An 18,979-nucleotide genomic window follows, 5' to 3' on the forward strand; every position below is an offset into this window, starting at 1 on the left:
TTGATCAACTAAGTCGAAGATTGATCAACTGATGTCTTTGGTGAATGATGGCACTTCAATCTTGGCTGTCACATCTTTTATTTAGACACATTCAATCAAGGACTGTATCATACATCCTCCTCCTCATCATCATCGCCATCATCATCATACATCCATTTCCCATGTTGGCAAAAAAGACTGCAGTGTGTGAATCAAGGAAGGTTTTGCTGCTATTTATAGCATGTCGAGCAACTACTTTGAGGCTTCTTCCTTGCTTCCTTGTTGGCCAGTAACACACTGAGGTCGACTTAAACTCACCTTCAGAATAATAAGTCTTTATTTAACGCAATATGGTCAAGTGGCAATGGCATGGCATTGCTATAATTTTTGGTACTTCTGTTCCTTCATACTTAGAAATTTAATGGAGAAATCTAATCAACCAAATGTAATGAAGAAAAAAAAAATCAATTAAAACTACCAACATATGTATGTTTACCATAGTTAATCTTTTCAAACAGTCTGCAGACAGAGGAGGTGGACATCATAGAAGGCAGTATTTAATTAGCTCCAGTCGTATTTGTTTGCTTCTTTTCTTCTTCCTTTTTCTTTCTTTTACGGTTTTTCTTTTCTTTCCTTCTTTCTTCTTTCTTTTACTCTTTTCTTTCTTTATTTTTTTAAAAATACTTTATTTTTATTTTTATTTTTGTTTGTTAAATTTAACCAATGGATATAATAATATTCTTATTAAACGTCTATATTTGCTATAAAGTTGCAATCAAGTTTCTGTATATTTCTATTATTTAACAAATTTCTAACATTTCCCACCATTGTCCATTCCCACCTCTCTCACCTCATTATCCTCTCTCCTGCCTTCCCCCCTCATCTCTCTCTCTGCCCCTTCTCTTCTTTCACTCTTTTATATATATATATATATATATATATATATATATAATTACACACATATGTACAGATATATATATATATATATATATATATGTATGTATGTATATCTGTATATACACATACACACGTCAGCAACATTGAAAGAGAGACGTTTTTGTACTCAGTTCCACTAGTTTAACTAGGTGACGTCTAGAATATAATAATTTGATAGAATGATTTTAACAAACATTGTTAGTATTGATTTATCAGTGTTGGTCTACAAATTGTTTCTGCCAAACCAAATCACAAAATCGTCATAACAGGATGGAAGATGGAGATAACAACAACAGCAAAAACTACACAAACAAAAACCAGCATCCTTCAGAATACCAATTTCACTGAATAAATTTTTTTTTTGTTGTTGTTATGTTATGGTCTGATGTTTTTTATTTTTTTTTGTATAAGTTTTATCACGTATTGTCCTGGTATAGTAAACACTGAATATTTTAATAATAATATTTGGAAAATGTTTAATTTCTTTCTTGTTTTTTTATTGTTATTTATTTATTTAATTGTTTTTTTGTTTTGTTTTGTTTTTTTAAATTTCATTTCTATTTATTCTTCTGTCTTGCCGAAATGGTTTGGTCGAGGAACATATTCAAGTACTGTAGTTTTGTGTTCGCATTGTGTCTGGCAACATTCTCAGAGCCCTTGATCTCCCACCTACATATTCATACACACACACACACATACACACAAGCACATGCATGCATGCACACTCATTCTCTCTCTTGCTCTCTTCCTTATCATTACTAACCCTGTTACATCACTTCTAGCACTGTCTATCCCATTTCTCCCTTAATCCGATACTCTCACCCCACCCCAATCACCCTGTCTTTTCCACCATACCCTTATTTTCCCCTTTCACTTTGATTCACCTTCTGTACTTATTCCAAATAAACAGAGGCAACAAAGACAAATGAGGATTCCTTTTATTTTGTAGGCTGCAATTCAATCTTGTTGGCGCTAATGCCATGATAAAATGCACCCAGAACATTCTGTAAAGTGATTGGTGAATGAGGGAGACAATGTAGAATCAAGAGGACTCTTTTGTCCTGTCTGGCTGAGGGCACGACAAGTTCTCTGGTGTTGGTGCCAGTACACTTTGTAAAGTAGTTGGTGTTGGGAAAGGCTTCCAGATTAGAAACCATACTAGAATAAAACATACAAAAAAGATGTGCTTCCCCTACACAGCCAGAAGGGTAACACTGAAACTATGCTTGAGCCTGGTTTCCATGGCTGATGAGGGGATTTCTATGCTTATTTCCACTTTGTCCATTTCTGTTGATCATTTCCTTGTTCTGTCTGAGGAGGGTCATATTACCATAATATATTTAGCACACTCACTGGCTGATTATATATACTCTTTTACTTGTTTCAGTGATTTGACTGTGGCCATGCTGGAGCACCGCCTTTAGTCAAGCAAATCGACCCCATCACTTATTCTTTGTAAGCCTAGTACTTATTCTATCGGTCTTTTTTGCCGAACTGCTAAGTTACGGGGATGTAAACACACCGGCATCGGTTGTCAAGCGATGTTGGGGGGACAAACACAGACACACAAACATATACACACACATATATATACATATATACGACAGGCTTCTTTTCAGTTTCCGTCTACCAAATCCACTCACAAGGCTTTGGTTGACCCGAGGCTATAGTAGAAGACACTTGCCCAAGGTGCCATGCAGTGGGACTGAACCTGGAACCATGTGGTTAGTAAGCAAGCTACTTACCACACAGCCACTCCAGCGCCTATATATATATACATACATACATACATACATACATACATACATACATACATACATACATACATACATACACATATATATATATATATATCGTACACTGGAATGCATATGTACATGAAAGCAGACAAAAAAGACAAATTTCTAAGGGATCAAGATATTGGATCACCAACTGAGACAGAGTGGAATAAACTAGAGAGATGTCTGAAATTTACAATGGAACATGTACACAGAACCTGAGCTCAAGATATTTGAACTGGTAGTTCAGTACCATATCCACACAGTTTTTATGTGTGTAGACCAAAGTAGCTTTATTTCCATGTTTCCTCCTTTCATACACTGTAGTGTTTCTAACAAGAATGCAAACCCATGATTTATGAAATAGCAAACCAACTTATTTGTCTTATCACCTATTTTAAATCTTTAGATGTAAGCGATACTTATTAGGATCTGTTGTTGTTGATGTTTTAGCCCCAGGCAGTCTCTGTTTGAGCAGACCTATGATCAAAACCATTCTAGCCTTTGATCATAGGTCTGAATGTAATAGCTTTGACTCACAATTTTTTCAAATATATAGCATGTCTAGGAGGATGTTATTTAATTTATTCCCTTTTCCTTAAGGTAGTAGGATATCATATAATAAAAATGTTGGTGCTATTTCTGGAAGATTGAGTAACCATGTAGAAGCTTCACATTATAATCTGTATAAAACTCTGGTATTATTTACATTGGCCAATTAAAACGAAGTGTTTATGCAAGGGTCATAGTGCAACAATAGCGAAGAGAGATTAATGTCTGACTCTTCAGCCAAGAGTTTTATATCTAAACTGCACTGATTTTTCTGGTTGGGAAGAATTGAACTTGGTGAGTCTAGACACATTGTTGTACTCCTTAAACAAGACCAATCTGCCTGCCTACCTAATTGAGTATATAGATTAATGACACGGTTGAGTTGTTAGCGTTAGGAAAGAAAAAAAAAAGAAACAAAACCCACCAAGCTGCCAATAATTCATATGATATACAGATATAATTTTATGTGTGAATCTCTGTTCTATGCTTTTAACCAACTACCAACAGATGAATGATATTTTTAGAATTTTAATGATTGCTTATCGTATTTAATTAAATTTAAAATGAATATTAGTCTGTACGAACGTTAATAAATGATTTCAATCAAGTTGATAGTAGTTAATTTGCTATTGCTTTGGTGATGGTTGCATGAAATATTGAAGATATTGTCAATAATCTGTTGTTTTACTCTGTAAAGTCACTTAGGTCTGGAAACGCATATTGTTGATGTATTAGTGGTAATTACAGCTTAGCAGCTTGTTAGTATTAGTCTCTGTAGAAGAGAAATGCTGAAGATAAATTGTTATGTGAGCCCTGTCCGCTTGCTGTTGTTGGTAATGTAACATGTGAGCTCTGTGAGTAAGAAGTCTGCTTGGCAGTTATGTGGTTTTGAGTTCAATCTCACTGCATGGCACTTGTCTTCTATCATAGCCTGTAATTGAGCAATAACTTCTGAGTGAAAATTTAGTTGATGGAAACAGTGTGGAAACCCATCATGTGTGTGTGTGTGTGTGTGTGCTAGTGCGTGCATCCATTTGTGTGTGTTTATATTAGTGTGGAGTGAAAATTGCCACGTTCACACATTCTGCAGGTTTACAATGAGACTGAATTATCTCCTTTATGCTAATGTCCACTTTGTGCAGGATGACCATAACATCTGGACATAGTCACAACAGAATCTTCTATTTCATCCATTACAGTTGGTCAGCTGGAATGGAGTTTATCCATCATACTACCTGTTTCTTTGAATTTCTTAACTGCTTTCCTCACTGTGCGCAAAGGAACGAGGGTCCATTTTAAAATGGCATGCACTGAAATCTTTTGCTCTCTCTCAAAATGACTGTCCCCTACATCCACCGAGTAGCATCGATTCAATTCTTTCTTTGTTAGATAAAATCATATTCAATTCAAAGAAAGAAAAAGTAAAGAAACAAGGAACTTAGTGATAGTTCCCAAATGTCCAGACTTTATGGTCACCCTGTCTTGGAAGAATGATGAAATAAGCACTGGGAGGGGATATATTTAACAAAAACTCCTTGAAAGCAATGTCCTAGTGTAAGAATAACATAATGCCTTGAGTGTATTGTTGCTAACATCATGTGTAACTCTTGAAAACGAGGTAATTTCTACTCTTCTCCTCTGGAAGCCATCTGCTCGCGATACCAGAGGGTGCACACTCTCCTACCCTGATGTAATCTCCAGGGATACAGGCATCCAGTGACAGGACCTCCGTAATGCTATGACGGACCGTGAAGTCTGGCGTAGCATGGTAAATTCCATTGTCTTGACCACGGTCGAACAATGATGATGATGTAACTCTACAAAGTGATTATTAGATTATTAACCTTTTGTGTATTTTCTCATGTTTAAGAAAAATTGTGCAACACTCCATAAAAAAATGAGTAGAGTCACGATTCTGAAAACCCAATGATGTGTAAATGGTATTTAGAAATTAGCCTGTTAGAAGGCGGCGAGCTGGCAGAAACGTTAGCACACCAGGCGAAGTGCTTAGCAGTATCTTGTCTGCTGTAACGTTCTGTGTTCAAATTCTGCTGAGGTTGACTTTGCCTTTCATTCTTTCGGGGTCAATAAATTAAGTACCAGTTACACACTGGAGTCGATATAATCGACTTATTCCGTTTGTCTGTCCTTGTTTGTCCCCTCTGTGTGTAGCTCCTTGTGGGCAGTAAAGAAATAAGAAATTAGCCTATTAGTATTAATTTTCTTTGAATTTTGTCATTTTTCTAGCACATTTATTGTCTATTCTACAACAGCAGATGGTTTTCCTGCTTATCAACAGATACATAAACTATCTGACTGAATGATGATGTGTGAGTCTTGTACTGATGCTGAATGATTCAGTTTGATTTAGATTTCAGTCTTTATGTTACCTCTAGGAATTATAATTTTGAAATGTTATTTTCAAGCCTGAATCCATAGTCTTATGCTAAAGTCTTGATATTGACAGCCATATAATCTAAAGGGTTATTAATGATATGAAGTCTGAAGACAGGTGAAGCAGCTGGCTAACCAGAAGTTGTCGAGACAGTCAAGCCATCTGGAAAAGTAGGGCATGCGATCATCACTTATTTAGTCAATCAGGTAGTAAAAGGATGTATCACCTCAGTGACTGGTGTAGTGGTATCTTTGTCAAATGCTACAAGAACAAAAGTAAGAAGCAACTACAGAGGTATCAGATTGATGGATAAAGTTATGAAGGTTAAAGAAAGAGTTATAGCAGCAGCTAATTAGGAAAACAAAAATTAGCTTAGCCAAGATGCAGATCAAGTTTATGTAAAGACAAAGAACTATCAACCTTAGTGGGGCAACCAATAACCTTTGTGAGGCAACCACGAAAGAAGTACTTAATTTAAGAGTGAGATTCTAAAACTAGTATTCATTGATCTGGAGAAGACCTTTAACAGAGTTCCATATTCTGTAGTCTGGTAGCTGCTAAGAAAATTGGGTGTAGATGAATGATTTGTCAAAGCAATGCAGTTATGTACAGAGTGTTGCCAGCAAAGTGAGTGTCAACAATGATTTCAGTAAGGAATTAAGCATACAGGTAGGTGTCCCTCATGGTTCATTTCTCAGACCTGATAATAATAGTTTCCCAAACCATAACAGAGGAGCTCAAGTCTAACAGCAGGAAATCTTATATGCTGAAAACCTTGTTTGCAATAGCAGAATCGGTCAAAGAATTAGAGGTAAAGTTCCAAAAGGTCTAAAAGTATGTCATAGTTATAAGGAAAGAAGGTAGGACTCTATTGTCTTTTGAGAAATAGTGGCACTTAATATGCAGGTAGGAGTAGGAATTTATTTAGTGTAAACTATTTAGTGTAAGCTATGGATGCAAAAGAGGTGCTGTGGGATGCTAAACAAGCTGGCAGAAAACTGTAAATAGTAAATACAAAAGAAGTTAGCAGTTAGAACATCCATAAAATAAATTGTGGCTGTGTGGTTAGTAGCTTGCATACCAACCACATGGTTCTGGGTTCAGTCCCACTGCGTGTCACCTTGGGCAAGTGTGTTCTACTATAGCCTTGGGCCAACCAAAATTTGTTATTTATACAGAAACCCTGCAGAGATTTATCATTGACACATTATGGGGCTTTTGTCATTTTGTTGGTCATGCTCTCATCGTAGTTTATCAATGGATCACACACACACACACACACAAATATACAGAATGATGGCAGCTAATATGCTAAAACATTGAAGTAATTGTCGCCTGTCTTCTTATAAAAGTTTAATAAACATACACACTACTAAAAGGTATTGAGTGCTTCAGCTTAATGTTAAATTGTTTTTATATATAATTTGACATAAAAAAGCAAACATTATCACACACACAAATATGTAATCATATATATGTACATATATGTAAGTATATATGTGTGTATGTAAGTATATATACATATGTATATATACACATACATATATACATATTTATGTGTATATATATATATATATATATATATATATATATATATATATATACATGTTTATATATGTATAAATATGTATATGTATAAATATATAAACACAAGCATATATATATGTGTGTGTGTGTGTGTGTGTATGTTTGTGTGTAAGTATAAATTTTTCCAATAATCCTGAGATGTTTATAAGCACTGGTGTTTAGTTTAACTCTTTGGTATTAAATAGATAAAAGACCAGATGAGAGTCTATTGCAGATAACATCAAAAATAAAATTATGCTTCTCAAATACACAGTGAAACACTCACATATTGTAGAAGCACATTTCGGTAGATTCAAACTTAGTGCTCCACACGAAATAGGCTAATACTTTAGACATCCAGCTAGTTTGTTTCTATATTATTGACATTATAGTACCTGTCTCTATTGCTGGCTGAATTGTTGGCTCATCATACGAAATGCTTTGTTGCATTTCTTTTGACTTTTTACATTCCGAGTTCAAATTCCACTGAAGTCGACTTTGCCTTTCATCCTTCATGGTTGATAAAATAAAGTACCAGTCAGGATTGGAGTTGATGTAATCAACTTCCCCTCTCTTCTCAAAATTGCTGGCACTGTGCCAAAGTTAGAAAGCGTTATTATTTTCAATGTTAGAAATAGTTTCAAAGAATCAAATATACATGGATAAATGTATTAAGCATTTATGTTTCAGCATGTTGGGGATATCATAAAAGGACTTAATATGTATTTATTTAAAGTTTGCCTATAGTATTGTGAAGGCACATGGCTCAGTGGTTAGGGCATCGAGCTTACGATCATGAGGTTGTGAGTTCGAATCCAGGACCGGGCTGCGTGTTGTGTTCTTGAGCAAGGCACTTTATTTCACGTTGCTCCAGTTCACTCAGCTGTAGAAATGAGTTGCGACGTCACTGGTGCCAAGCTGTATCGGCCCCTTTGCCATTCCATTGGATAACATCGTTGGCATGGAGAAAGAAGGTTGATATGCATTGGCGACTGCTGGTCTTCCATAAACAACCTTGCTCGGACTTTTGCCTGGGAGTGTAACTTTCTAGGTGCAATCAGTCATGACCGAAGGGGGTCTCGTCCTATACCAGTTATGCTAGAAGTGAAATGGCTGAGTGCATGTGGTATTAGACTGCCTATTTTGGGTGTGTGAGTTCAAATCTTCTATAGGTGTTTTACTTTCCACATTTTTTGTTTTGAGTAGATCAGTTTAATCTTACATAATTCATTTATTCTTTAGCTAAGACAAGTTAACCAGAAGAGTAAGAGGATATGTAAGATCTTTACAGTTCCTTCAGACTGGTGATATTGATATATCTGATGTCAACATAAACATTTACAGCAAACATAGGTGTGGTTTGGTTTGAATACCTGTAACAAAGCAAACTCTGTTTAAGTCACAAGATGTCCAGGTGTTGGTGTTATACTCTGTTAATAATAGGCACCAGATCATCTGTGAATGTAACAGACTTGTTCCTTGTCCACACTGAGATTTATCTGTTTATCCTTCATTTGCTTAAGAAAGTAATGAAACTCTAAAAGAAAAGAAAAGAAAAAAGTGGGATTAAAAGTAATTAAAGTATAATTCAAATAATCTTGAGGCCTTAGCTGAATATTGTTGTATCAGTATTTTTCCTCACTATTTCACTTTGACAAGTGTATGTAATTTACCTATGTATTACTTTCATCATTTTCATCATCATTACCATCATCACCACCACTGCCACTATCACCACCACCATTTAATGTCTATTTGCTATGCTAGCATGGGTTGGATGGTTTGATGGGATCTGGTGTTGCAGAGCCATGTTGAGTTCCCACATTAGCTATAACATGGTTTCTATAGCTGGATACCCTTCTTAACACAACGATATTTAACAGAATGGTTTCAGTGAGGTCGCCAAGTAACTTGCAAGACAAGAAAATGGAAAGAAGAAAGAAAAAGGGAAAAAGAAAAAGAGATGAAGAAGAATTCATGAACTTTTTGGGGTGGGGAAGATTTGGGACTGGTGTCATTAACTCTTTAACATTCAGATTACTCTGTCAAATGTAAAGCCTGTTTAATCACATTGTTTTAAATTAATTGTACAGCATCTTGTAACTCTGAGATTTTGATGATGTCCCTGTTTATTTTTAGAATGACTTTGTAGGGTAGGTGTGAGAGGTCAGAGCTGACTGGTTTGAGCATATAACAGGAAGACAATTTTGGCCTGATGTGGCCAGTTTAAACACTAAAGGGTTAAAAGAGGAAGTTATTCTCATTTGAACAAAATAGCTGATATTATATTGGCATTTTCCTTTTAACAAATCATCCTGTAGCTCTGTTCGTAGATATTGAATATGGGGATAAGGAAATCACTTGCTAGAAAAACAAGTGAGGGTTAGCAACAGGAAAGCATCCAGCTATAGAGTAATGCTTCAATATAAACAAGTCTTCATCCAATCCATGTTAGGATGGAAGAATAATAGGAAGTAGGTTGAATGACCAAATTCCATACAGTGTGATTCAGAAATCCCTTTATTGTATAAAAGATAAACAGATTAAAATGCTAAAAGGATATATATATATATATATAATAATTATTTGAGGGAATATTATTCCTAACTTACAGGGAAAAATTCAATTTAGAAATATTAAATCAAATTTCACAAAATATAATATATCTATAAAAATTAGAAAAAACCCACCTTTTATCAATTCAAAATGTACAATTAAATTATACCATCTAGAAAATTTCATATAATAGAAATATTAAAAATAAAATAACAATAATATACCAATGATTAAGTAAATTGCAAAATAATAATAAAAACGTATATATTTGGTATATATATAATATATATATAAAAACGTATATATATGTAATAAAAACTATATATATATATATATATATACGTTTTTATTATTATTTTGCAATTTGGTTAATCATTGGTATATTATTGTTATTTTAATTTTAATATTTCTATTATATGTAATTTTCTAGATGGTATAATTTAATTGTTCATTTCGAATTGATAAAAGGTGGTTTTTTCTAATTTTTATATATATGCTAGCGCGGAAAACGGACGTTAAACGATGATGATGATGATATATATATAAATTCTTCCTTTACTACTACTTCTGTCTACTTACACCACAGCTAATTTTCATTCTCATTACTCCACCTAACAAAGGAACACCCTGCATGCTGTCAACTTTTTCTTTGTAAAAATAGATAAATATAGGTGCAGGAGTGGCTGTGTGGTAAGTAGCTTGCTAACCAACCACATGGTTCAGGGTTCAGTCCCACTGCATGGCATCTTGGGCAAGTGTCTTCTGCTATAGCCCCGGGCCGACCAATGCCTTGTGAGTGGATTTGGTAGACGGAAACTGAAAGAAGCCTGTCGTATATATATGTATATATATATGTGTATGTGTACGTTTGTGTGTCTGTGTTTGTCCCCCTAGCATTGCTTGACAACCGATGCTGGTGTGTTTATGTCCCCGTTACTTAGCGGTTCGGCAAAAAAGACCGATAGAATAAGTACTGGGCTTACAAAGAATAAGTCCTGGGGTCGATTTGCTCGACTAAAGGCGGTGCTCCAGCATGGCCGCAGTCAAAATGACTGAAACAAGTAAAAGAGTAGAAGAGTAAAAGAGTATGTATTATTACTAAAAAGTATTGAGTGATCCTTCAGTTTAATGTCAAATTGTTTTAATACACATAAATCTTTTTGTATTCAGATATAAAATAGGAGCAGCACTAGTGTAATAAACATTATCAACCACACATACTTAACGACAAACACACAAAGCATATATGTTAAGTATCTGTGGTCGATAATATTTATATATATGTGTGTGTGTATGTGTGTGTCTCTTTCTCTTTCTTCCTATACTATCATGATATATCTGACCAAATCTTTTTTTTCTTATAATCAGATTTCAACAGCAGGATGAAGACCTTGGAGGAGTTTTACATATGAGGAAGCAACCGTAATACTATTGTTTACAATGTTTAGAACCAAGGTACACGGAAGTATATAACTTGTAGCACTTAGTTGACCAATGCAAATTGTGGGAAAAAAACGGACTTAAAACTTATGATGTTCATCCTCTCATTATGAGCAGAGACTGTACAATTCAATGTCTTCTGGTGCTGAAAATTTGCAATCTGCTCCTGCAACAGCAGAATCAAAGCCTCAGAAACCATCTGAAAGTGAGTGTTGTGGAAGTGGATGCAAACCATGTGTTTTCGATATCTATGAACAAAGGTTAAAAGCTTGGGAAAAAGAACAGCAACGCTATAGACTGTCTTCAGAGATCCACAATGTAGAAACTTTGGTAAGTATTTGAATATTTTATTTCATTTCTCTGTTGGTCAGTTTGTGTTTGTTGTTGTGCTTGTGGTTGTCATACTTCTCTGTTTCCACACTGAATTTACATCGTTGGTAGTTTTGAGTTTAGCTCTGCAATGTCAACAAAACCGTCATCAATTACGCTTTTGTCAGCTACAGATGTAAGCTGCATCTCATTCTCTCTCTCTCTCTCTCTCTCTCTCTCTGGTGTGTTTTTGGTGTTTTATTTTAAAACTCAATTCTTTATATAAACCTTGGGATTATCACTGCTAAAATGCTTTCCACCATAGTTTTCTTTATCGTCCCTTCAGATCATACCTTACTGTCATAAATTAGGAAAGGACACATTGAAGTATTATTTATGTGTGTGTGTAGTGTGTATGTATATATATATCATCATCAAATGATGATGATGATGATGATATATACATACATACATACACACATGCAAACACACACATATATATATATTTTGTAAATCGAAATTGAACCAAATTCAATGACTGACACCTGTGCCAGTGGAGCGCTAACAGCTCCATCCGAGTGGGATCATTGCCAGAGCAGTTAACTGGCTTCCATGCCGGTGGCACGTAAAAAGCACCATTTGAGTGTGATCGTTACCAGCATTGCCTTACTGGCACTTGTGCCGGTGGCACGTGAACAAAACATTCGAGCGAGGTTGTTGCCAGTGCCGCTGGACTGACTCCTGTGCGGGTGGCATGTAAAAAACACCATTTGGGCGTGGCCGTTGCCAGTTCCGCCAGACTGACTCTCGTGCCGGTGGCATGTAAAAGCACCCACTACACTCACGGAGTGGTTGGCATTAGGAAGGGCATCCAGCTGTAGAAACACTGCCAGATCAGACTGGAGTCTGGTGCAGCCTTCTCGCTTCCCAGACCATAGTCAAACTGTCCAACCCATGCTAGCATGGAAAATGGACGTTAAACAATGATGATGATGATGACTGAAGTTATTGCTACATGAAGAAGTCTGAAATTGCTACAATCCTTAAGATGTCAAATGGTTAAGTAAATATAATTATCTCTCTTACTGCCTGTTTTTTTATGCTATAAATATGTGTGTGTGTGTATATATATTTATATATATATATATATATGTATATATACATATATATATATGCACACACTCACACATATAATTTGCTCATAAAAAGAGACAACATTTAATGACTTGGTATTTGGGAAATGATGAAGGCCATCTTTTTCCCATTGGCACAGGAACTCTATGATTAAGGAGCTTGCTTCCTAACCATATGGTTTTGGAACTGCATCCAAAACTGTGCGGCACCTTGGAAAAGTATCATGCACCAATCAAAGCTTTGTGAGTCAGTTTGGTTAAGGAAAACTAAAAGAAGCCCATCATATATATATATATATATATATATATATATATATATATATCACCATGATTACCGTGACCGACCAGGCTATCAGATGTTGCTACACATCGCTGGTCACCATGCACTTCGCATTGTTTTAGCCTTCAAATGACACCACCCCGTTGGCTAAGTGAGCAGGCCAACAGAAGAAAGAGTGAGAGAAAGTTGTGGTGAAAGAGTACAGCAGGGATTCCACTTTGAGAAACATTGCTGTGAGGCATATTTGTGTTGTGAACATTTACTTGTGAGTAAATAAAAATAAACAAATATTAAAATTAAAGAACATTTATGAATTTTCATGTCTATATAAAGAATGTAGGTAGACAAAGTTAATTATCCATTCAGATGCATATCTTCATTAATGATATTTTTAATCAAGCAATCTAAAATATAGATTAGTTGGTAATGCAGGTATGTTTGGAGATCATTTTGTGATTAAAAGAAGTTAACAAAATCAGAGGGAAAATAATATTTCATTATATTATTTTGTTTTAAATTGTTGTCAGTTCTTACATATTTAATCAAGGTGTATTAAACATAAACATTCAGACATTTGACTAAAATTATTTTTCCTCACCTCATATTTATTTCCAGTTAATGTTTTAAATGCTCCCATCATTTCATCCATCCATCTTCTCCACCCACAATTCCTGGGAGGGTCATAAGGACAGTGTCCTCAGGCACCTTCTCCAAAGGGTCCTATCAGAAGCAACCATCGTCACACTTTCTGGCTGTATTCCTACGCATGAGCAACTGAGACCAGTGGTTATTACCCAAACATCTCATTCTTGGTCAACCTCTCGGTTTCCCATCAGTTGGTTTGACTTGAAGAATCTGTCCTATGGTTGTGAAACTGTTTCCGGAGGACAATGCAGTCTTTCAGGATGATAATGCACCAATTCACACAGCTAAAGTTGTTACTGAATGGCACGAGGAATGTTCTAGTGAAGTTGAACATCTTATCTGGTCACCACAGTCCTCAGATCTCAATATTTATGGCGCATTTTAGAAAAATAAGTAAGGAGTCGATATCCTCCACCATCATCACTACAAGAACTAGAGACTGTCTTAGCTGAAGAATGGACAAAAATTCCTTTGGAAATAATTCAAACTTTGTATGAGTCCATACCTCATAGAATTCAAGCTGTAATTACTGCCAAAGGCGGTCCTACCCCATATTAAAATAAATTTGTTTGAAATTTTAAGGTGTTTCCATTATTTTGTTCAACCTCTGTATATATATTCGTGTTTATACAATCAGATTCCAGATTCGAAAGAGATTGGTGTTGGTCTCTGCACCAGCAAAACTTGTATTAATTAGTAAAATCAACAAAAAAGTGTACCGTGAACTTACTGTGGGGAGAGGGGAAAACGCAATGTTTCAGACAGAATCCTTTGTCAGGGAAAAGTTGCCAGGAGAGGAATAAAAGAGAGATGGCTGTTTTACATCCTCTAAGCTGGAAAAACTGGCTCTCAATGTTTACAGACTCTCAATGTTCTGTCCCCTATGGCATGTTCACTGTACTTTTTTGCCAATTTTAAATATATATACATATGTATATATATCATCATCATCGTTTAACGTCCGTTTTCCATGCTAGCATGGGTTGGACGGTTCAATTGGGGTCTGGGAAGCCAGGAGGCTGCACCAGGCTCCAGTCTGATCTGGCAGTGTTTCTACAGCTGGATGCCCTTCCTAACACCACTCACTCTGTGAGAATAGTGGGTGCTTTTTACGTGCCACCGACACAGGGGCCAGAGGAGGCTGGCAATGGCCACGATTGGCTGGTGCTTTTTTACGTGCCACCAGCACGGAAGCCAGTCAGGGTGGCGCTGGCATCGGCCATGTTTGGATGGTGCTTTTTACGTGCCACTGGCATGGGTATCACAACTACAATTTCCATTTGATTTTTATTTTGATGTTGATGTACTTGACTCAATAGGTCTCCTCAAGCACAGCAGGTCACCCCACAATCCAAGGTAAGCACAGCAGGTTGTTCTGCAATCTAAGGTACTTTGAATGGGCTGGGGCTGGTTATGCAAAACTGGTGTAGGATACAGCCGTGAACTCACTTTATTTGTCGGGTCTTCACAGTCACAGCATATCTCCAGAGGTCTCGGTCTTTCGTCATTGCCTCTGTGAGACCCAACATTCGAAGGTCATGTTTGACAACCTCATCCCATGTCTTCCTGGGTCTACCTCTACCCTGGATTCCTTCAACAGTTTGAGAGTGGCACTTCTTCACATATCTCTCTTCATCCATCCATAGTACATGACCATACCAGCGCAAATGTTTCTCTTGCATTCCACATCTGATGCTTCTTATGTCCAACATTTCTCTCAGGGCGCTTACACTCTGTCATGTGTGCACACTGACATTACACATCCAGCGGATCATGCTAGCTTCATTTCTTTTGAGCCTACGCATGTCCTCCACAGTCACGGCCCATGTTTCACTACCGTGAAGCATGGCAGTTTGCACACATGCATCATACAATCTACCTTTCACTCTGAATGAGAGGCCCTTTGTCACCAGTAGGGGTAGGATCTTTCTGAACTTTGCCCAGGCTATTCTTATTCTAGTGGTAACACTCTCTGAGCTTTCAATATATATATATATATGAGACGGGTGCTGAAATGTTCCTGACTCTAAGGGTATTGCAAAAGGCCTGGTTGAAGGCCCATCCATCCAAGTTCTTTTACCAGGCTTAGAAAAACTGAAGGACCGCTGCAATAAATGGTGTGAATTTGAGAGGAGAACATGTTGAATAAAATCATAATTAACTGATCTTCCTGCATTTTTTCTCCAAAGCCAGGAACTTTACAGCGCATCCTTGTGTGTGTGTGTGTGTGTGTGTGTGTGTGTGTGTGTGTGTGTATGTGTGTGTATATATATATTATATAAAATCCATTCTGGCTGTCTGTGTGTGTCTTCTAGGATCTCGGGCATTCTCCATCTGATTGTGCTCAAATTTGATATGTAGATACCAACAGTATCAGGGCGTGTATAAGTCTTGAAAAAATTACAACAATCGATTCCAAATGAGAATGCAATCGATAAAGCCATGGGAACGTGCATTTGTAAAATCGCTTTTCTTGGAATAGAAAAAAAGTCTATCTTTATTTCTTCTTTTGCTGGTGTCTCAAATTTAGGTTAAATCAGTGTTTCTCAAAGGGGAGGCCTATGGGACGGTCGGACAAGTTGTTTTGAGAAAATTTGGTTTAAATGTTTGACAACTCAGCACCGTCCATTGGACGAGGGTGGGGGGCGTTTTGCTCATATGTATATATATATATATATCCTCAAATCCTTAAATCCTTAAAAATGTTTTAGCCTGAAGGCCGCGGCCATGCTGGGGCGCCACCACTGAATGAGCTACACTAATATGTGAATCCACCTCTGATATGTGGCACTTGATCAACAAGGGAGTTCGATGCTGTTGCCCGCATCTGCGTCTCCTGTCATGAGGTAGGTTCATCTGGGGCTCCCGACAAGAAGAGATCCAGTTTAGTTTTAAAGAAACCCACATCCACACCATGTAAGTCTCTTAGGCATTTAGGGAGGATGTTAAAGAGCTGTGGTCCTCTGAAACCCTAGCTGTTGCAGTATCTGGACCTGTATTTTGATGGTGATGTTGGAATCTTTGGCACCATGCAGTGGCACCCCGTTCTGCGGTTGGGGTAACTTTGAATGCCAAAGTTTGGGACAAGACCCTCCAGGATTTTCCAGATGTATATCACTGCATATCTCTCCCGTCTCCGCTCTAGGGAAAAGAGGTTTAATACTTTCAGTCTTTCCCAGTAGCTGATATTTTGCATTGAGACGGTCTTCTTTGTGTAGCTTCTCTGAATTGCTTCGAGTTCTGCTGTTAGTTTTATATTGTGTGGTGACCATAGTTGGGAGCAGTAGTCCAAGTGGCTGATATATCAGTATAAGATAAATTGTATGAACTGTTAGTAATTATGCAGATTTTATAATATTAAGTACATACGACTTAGTACAAATATGATGTAGTTTTATTATGAAAAAGGTTTAGTTTTTCTCTTTAATGAACATATATTTTGTATCAGATGTAAAATTTAATATTATAATGAAATAGTAACCAGAGAAATGTATTATTAATGTATTATTGGAAAAACATAATCTAAAATAAAGGAAGTGATGTGGTGGTGGAAGAGTGTTTGTGTAATTATATATCTGTATTGGATATATTACTGTTTTCTGGATAAAGAAAACCATTAACATTATAGGTGATAATTAGAAGGATTGAGAGAGAAATACCGACAGGATGTTGAATTAGAAATAAAATTGTACTTGTAAGAACTGTAGAAATGTAAATCTAGTTCTAATATAATTATAGAGTTATAAATTTAAAGGTAAGTTATCTAAAGGTTGAGTCAATAATGAGATAATATGTGTGTGTTTGTGTGTGTGTGATTAAGTACTATTAGGTGTAATGAAATTATTAGGGTGGCCCCAATTTATATGTGTATGTGTGCAGGTATATACATTTATAAATTACTGGGCATATTCTAATATTATGTCCTTTGTTCCTACTAAAATAAATAAAAAGGTAGTTCATTAATTTTTGAAATTTGGCTTCTGGTAGGAGCTAGTGAAGGTAGTTGGAAAAGAGGAAAGCTATAGTCGGGCTGTGGTGGAAGTTAGTTATAGAGGCTACGACTTCATCTATGTAGCATAGGCAATAAATTTGTCAGGAAATGACAAATTCATTGTCATTTCTCAGAGACTAAATGACACTAATATTAGAGAAAGTTAAATTTATCATCATTTATTGTATATTGTACATTGGTTAGAGAAGTATGAATGGAATATGGTTAAGTAAATTTTAAAGTATTTACGTCAGATTTTGTTGTAATAGTCAGTATAAGTTGGATAGTAGTTTCTTAACAATAGTCAAAAATCATTAGATATGGATGCATAGTATTAATGTTAGAAGAAAGTAGCATGAAGTAGGTAATAAAATTTTGCAATTATGGGTTGTGGAATAAAGGAAAATGTTTAGATTTTTAATTTTGATATAGTTAAGTTCAATGTTCCAGTAATCAAAAGTTTTATAGTACAATGAGAGATTATATAAAATATCAAGTATGAAAGTTTTATTTGTAGAATGAGATGGAATAAGATGTTAATCTGATAAAGGGTCATGAGTTGGAACTAGTAGGTGGTGAATGTGGAGGTATTATGTAAAATATTTGCTTGTTAGTAGAGTTGTTCAAGAGTTTGAAATATCAGGAAGTTTCAATCTCTGCTGGTTTACTTGCTCGTCACCGCTCAACTCATGGACACAAGCAATGATTTCTTTACTGGATCGTTACTGGCGACGAAAAATGGTGCCTGTACATCAATATGAAGCAGCGTAAGGAATGGCTTAGCCTCGGTAAACAAGCGTCACCAAACGTGAAACAAGATCTTCATCCGTGTAAAACAATGTTGTGCGTATGGTGAAACTGGGAGGGGATTATCCATTACGAATTGCTTGAATGGAACCAAACAGTCAATGCGGAACTCTATGTTCAACAGATGGAACGACTCAACATGGCTATTCAAGAGAAAAGACCTAATCAGCAGCATGGAGTTCTTCTGCTGCACGACATCGCCCGCCCTCATATCACTAGTATGACCAAGGAAGCATGGCTGAGAAGTGCTGATTTGGCATCTCCTGATTTGGCACCAATGGATTTCCACCTCTTTCGATCTCTTTCAAATGCTATGTGCGGAGTTTCGTTCAGTACTGATGTAGAATTGAGAGCTTGTGTTGGATCAGTTTTTCGAGTAGAAATCGGGTGATTTCTACCAACGAGGTATTGAAAATCTTGTTGAATGTTGGGAAGAACAACAAGGGTGAATACATTATTGATTAATTAGTTGTTATTTTTTATTAAACCTTTAGAAAAATTTGAATTTAAAAAAACGGCAGGAACTTAGTTGCCAACGCAATAGATAGATAAATATATGTGTATGTGCTTGTTTATGTATATTAGTGTTCACCCATATACATCATTACAGCT

At 36.3% G+C, this 18,979-nt stretch overlaps 1 protein-coding gene across 3 annotated transcripts in view; it reads left to right on the plus strand.

Moving 5' to 3' along the window:
- LOC115218556 (NADH-cytochrome b5 reductase-like) overlaps positions 1-18,979 on the plus strand; it is a 157,329-nt gene that overhangs the window by 22,103 nt on the left and 116,247 nt on the right. For all 3 annotated transcript variants that reach the window (XM_036508146.1, XM_029788443.2, XM_036508147.1), the window contains exon 2: positions 11,131-11,532. In XM_036508146.1, the coding sequence (XP_036364039.1) occupies positions 11,335-11,532 (198 nt within the window). In that variant the 5' untranslated portion in view covers positions 11,131-11,334. The remainder of the gene's footprint in view (positions 1-11,130; positions 11,533-18,979) is intronic.

This window comes from Octopus sinensis, linkage group LG13 (genome assembly GCF_006345805.1).
Source record: "Octopus sinensis linkage group LG13, ASM634580v1, whole genome shotgun sequence".
NCBI classification, from domain to species: Eukaryota; Metazoa; Mollusca; class Cephalopoda; order Octopoda; family Octopodidae; genus Octopus; species Octopus sinensis.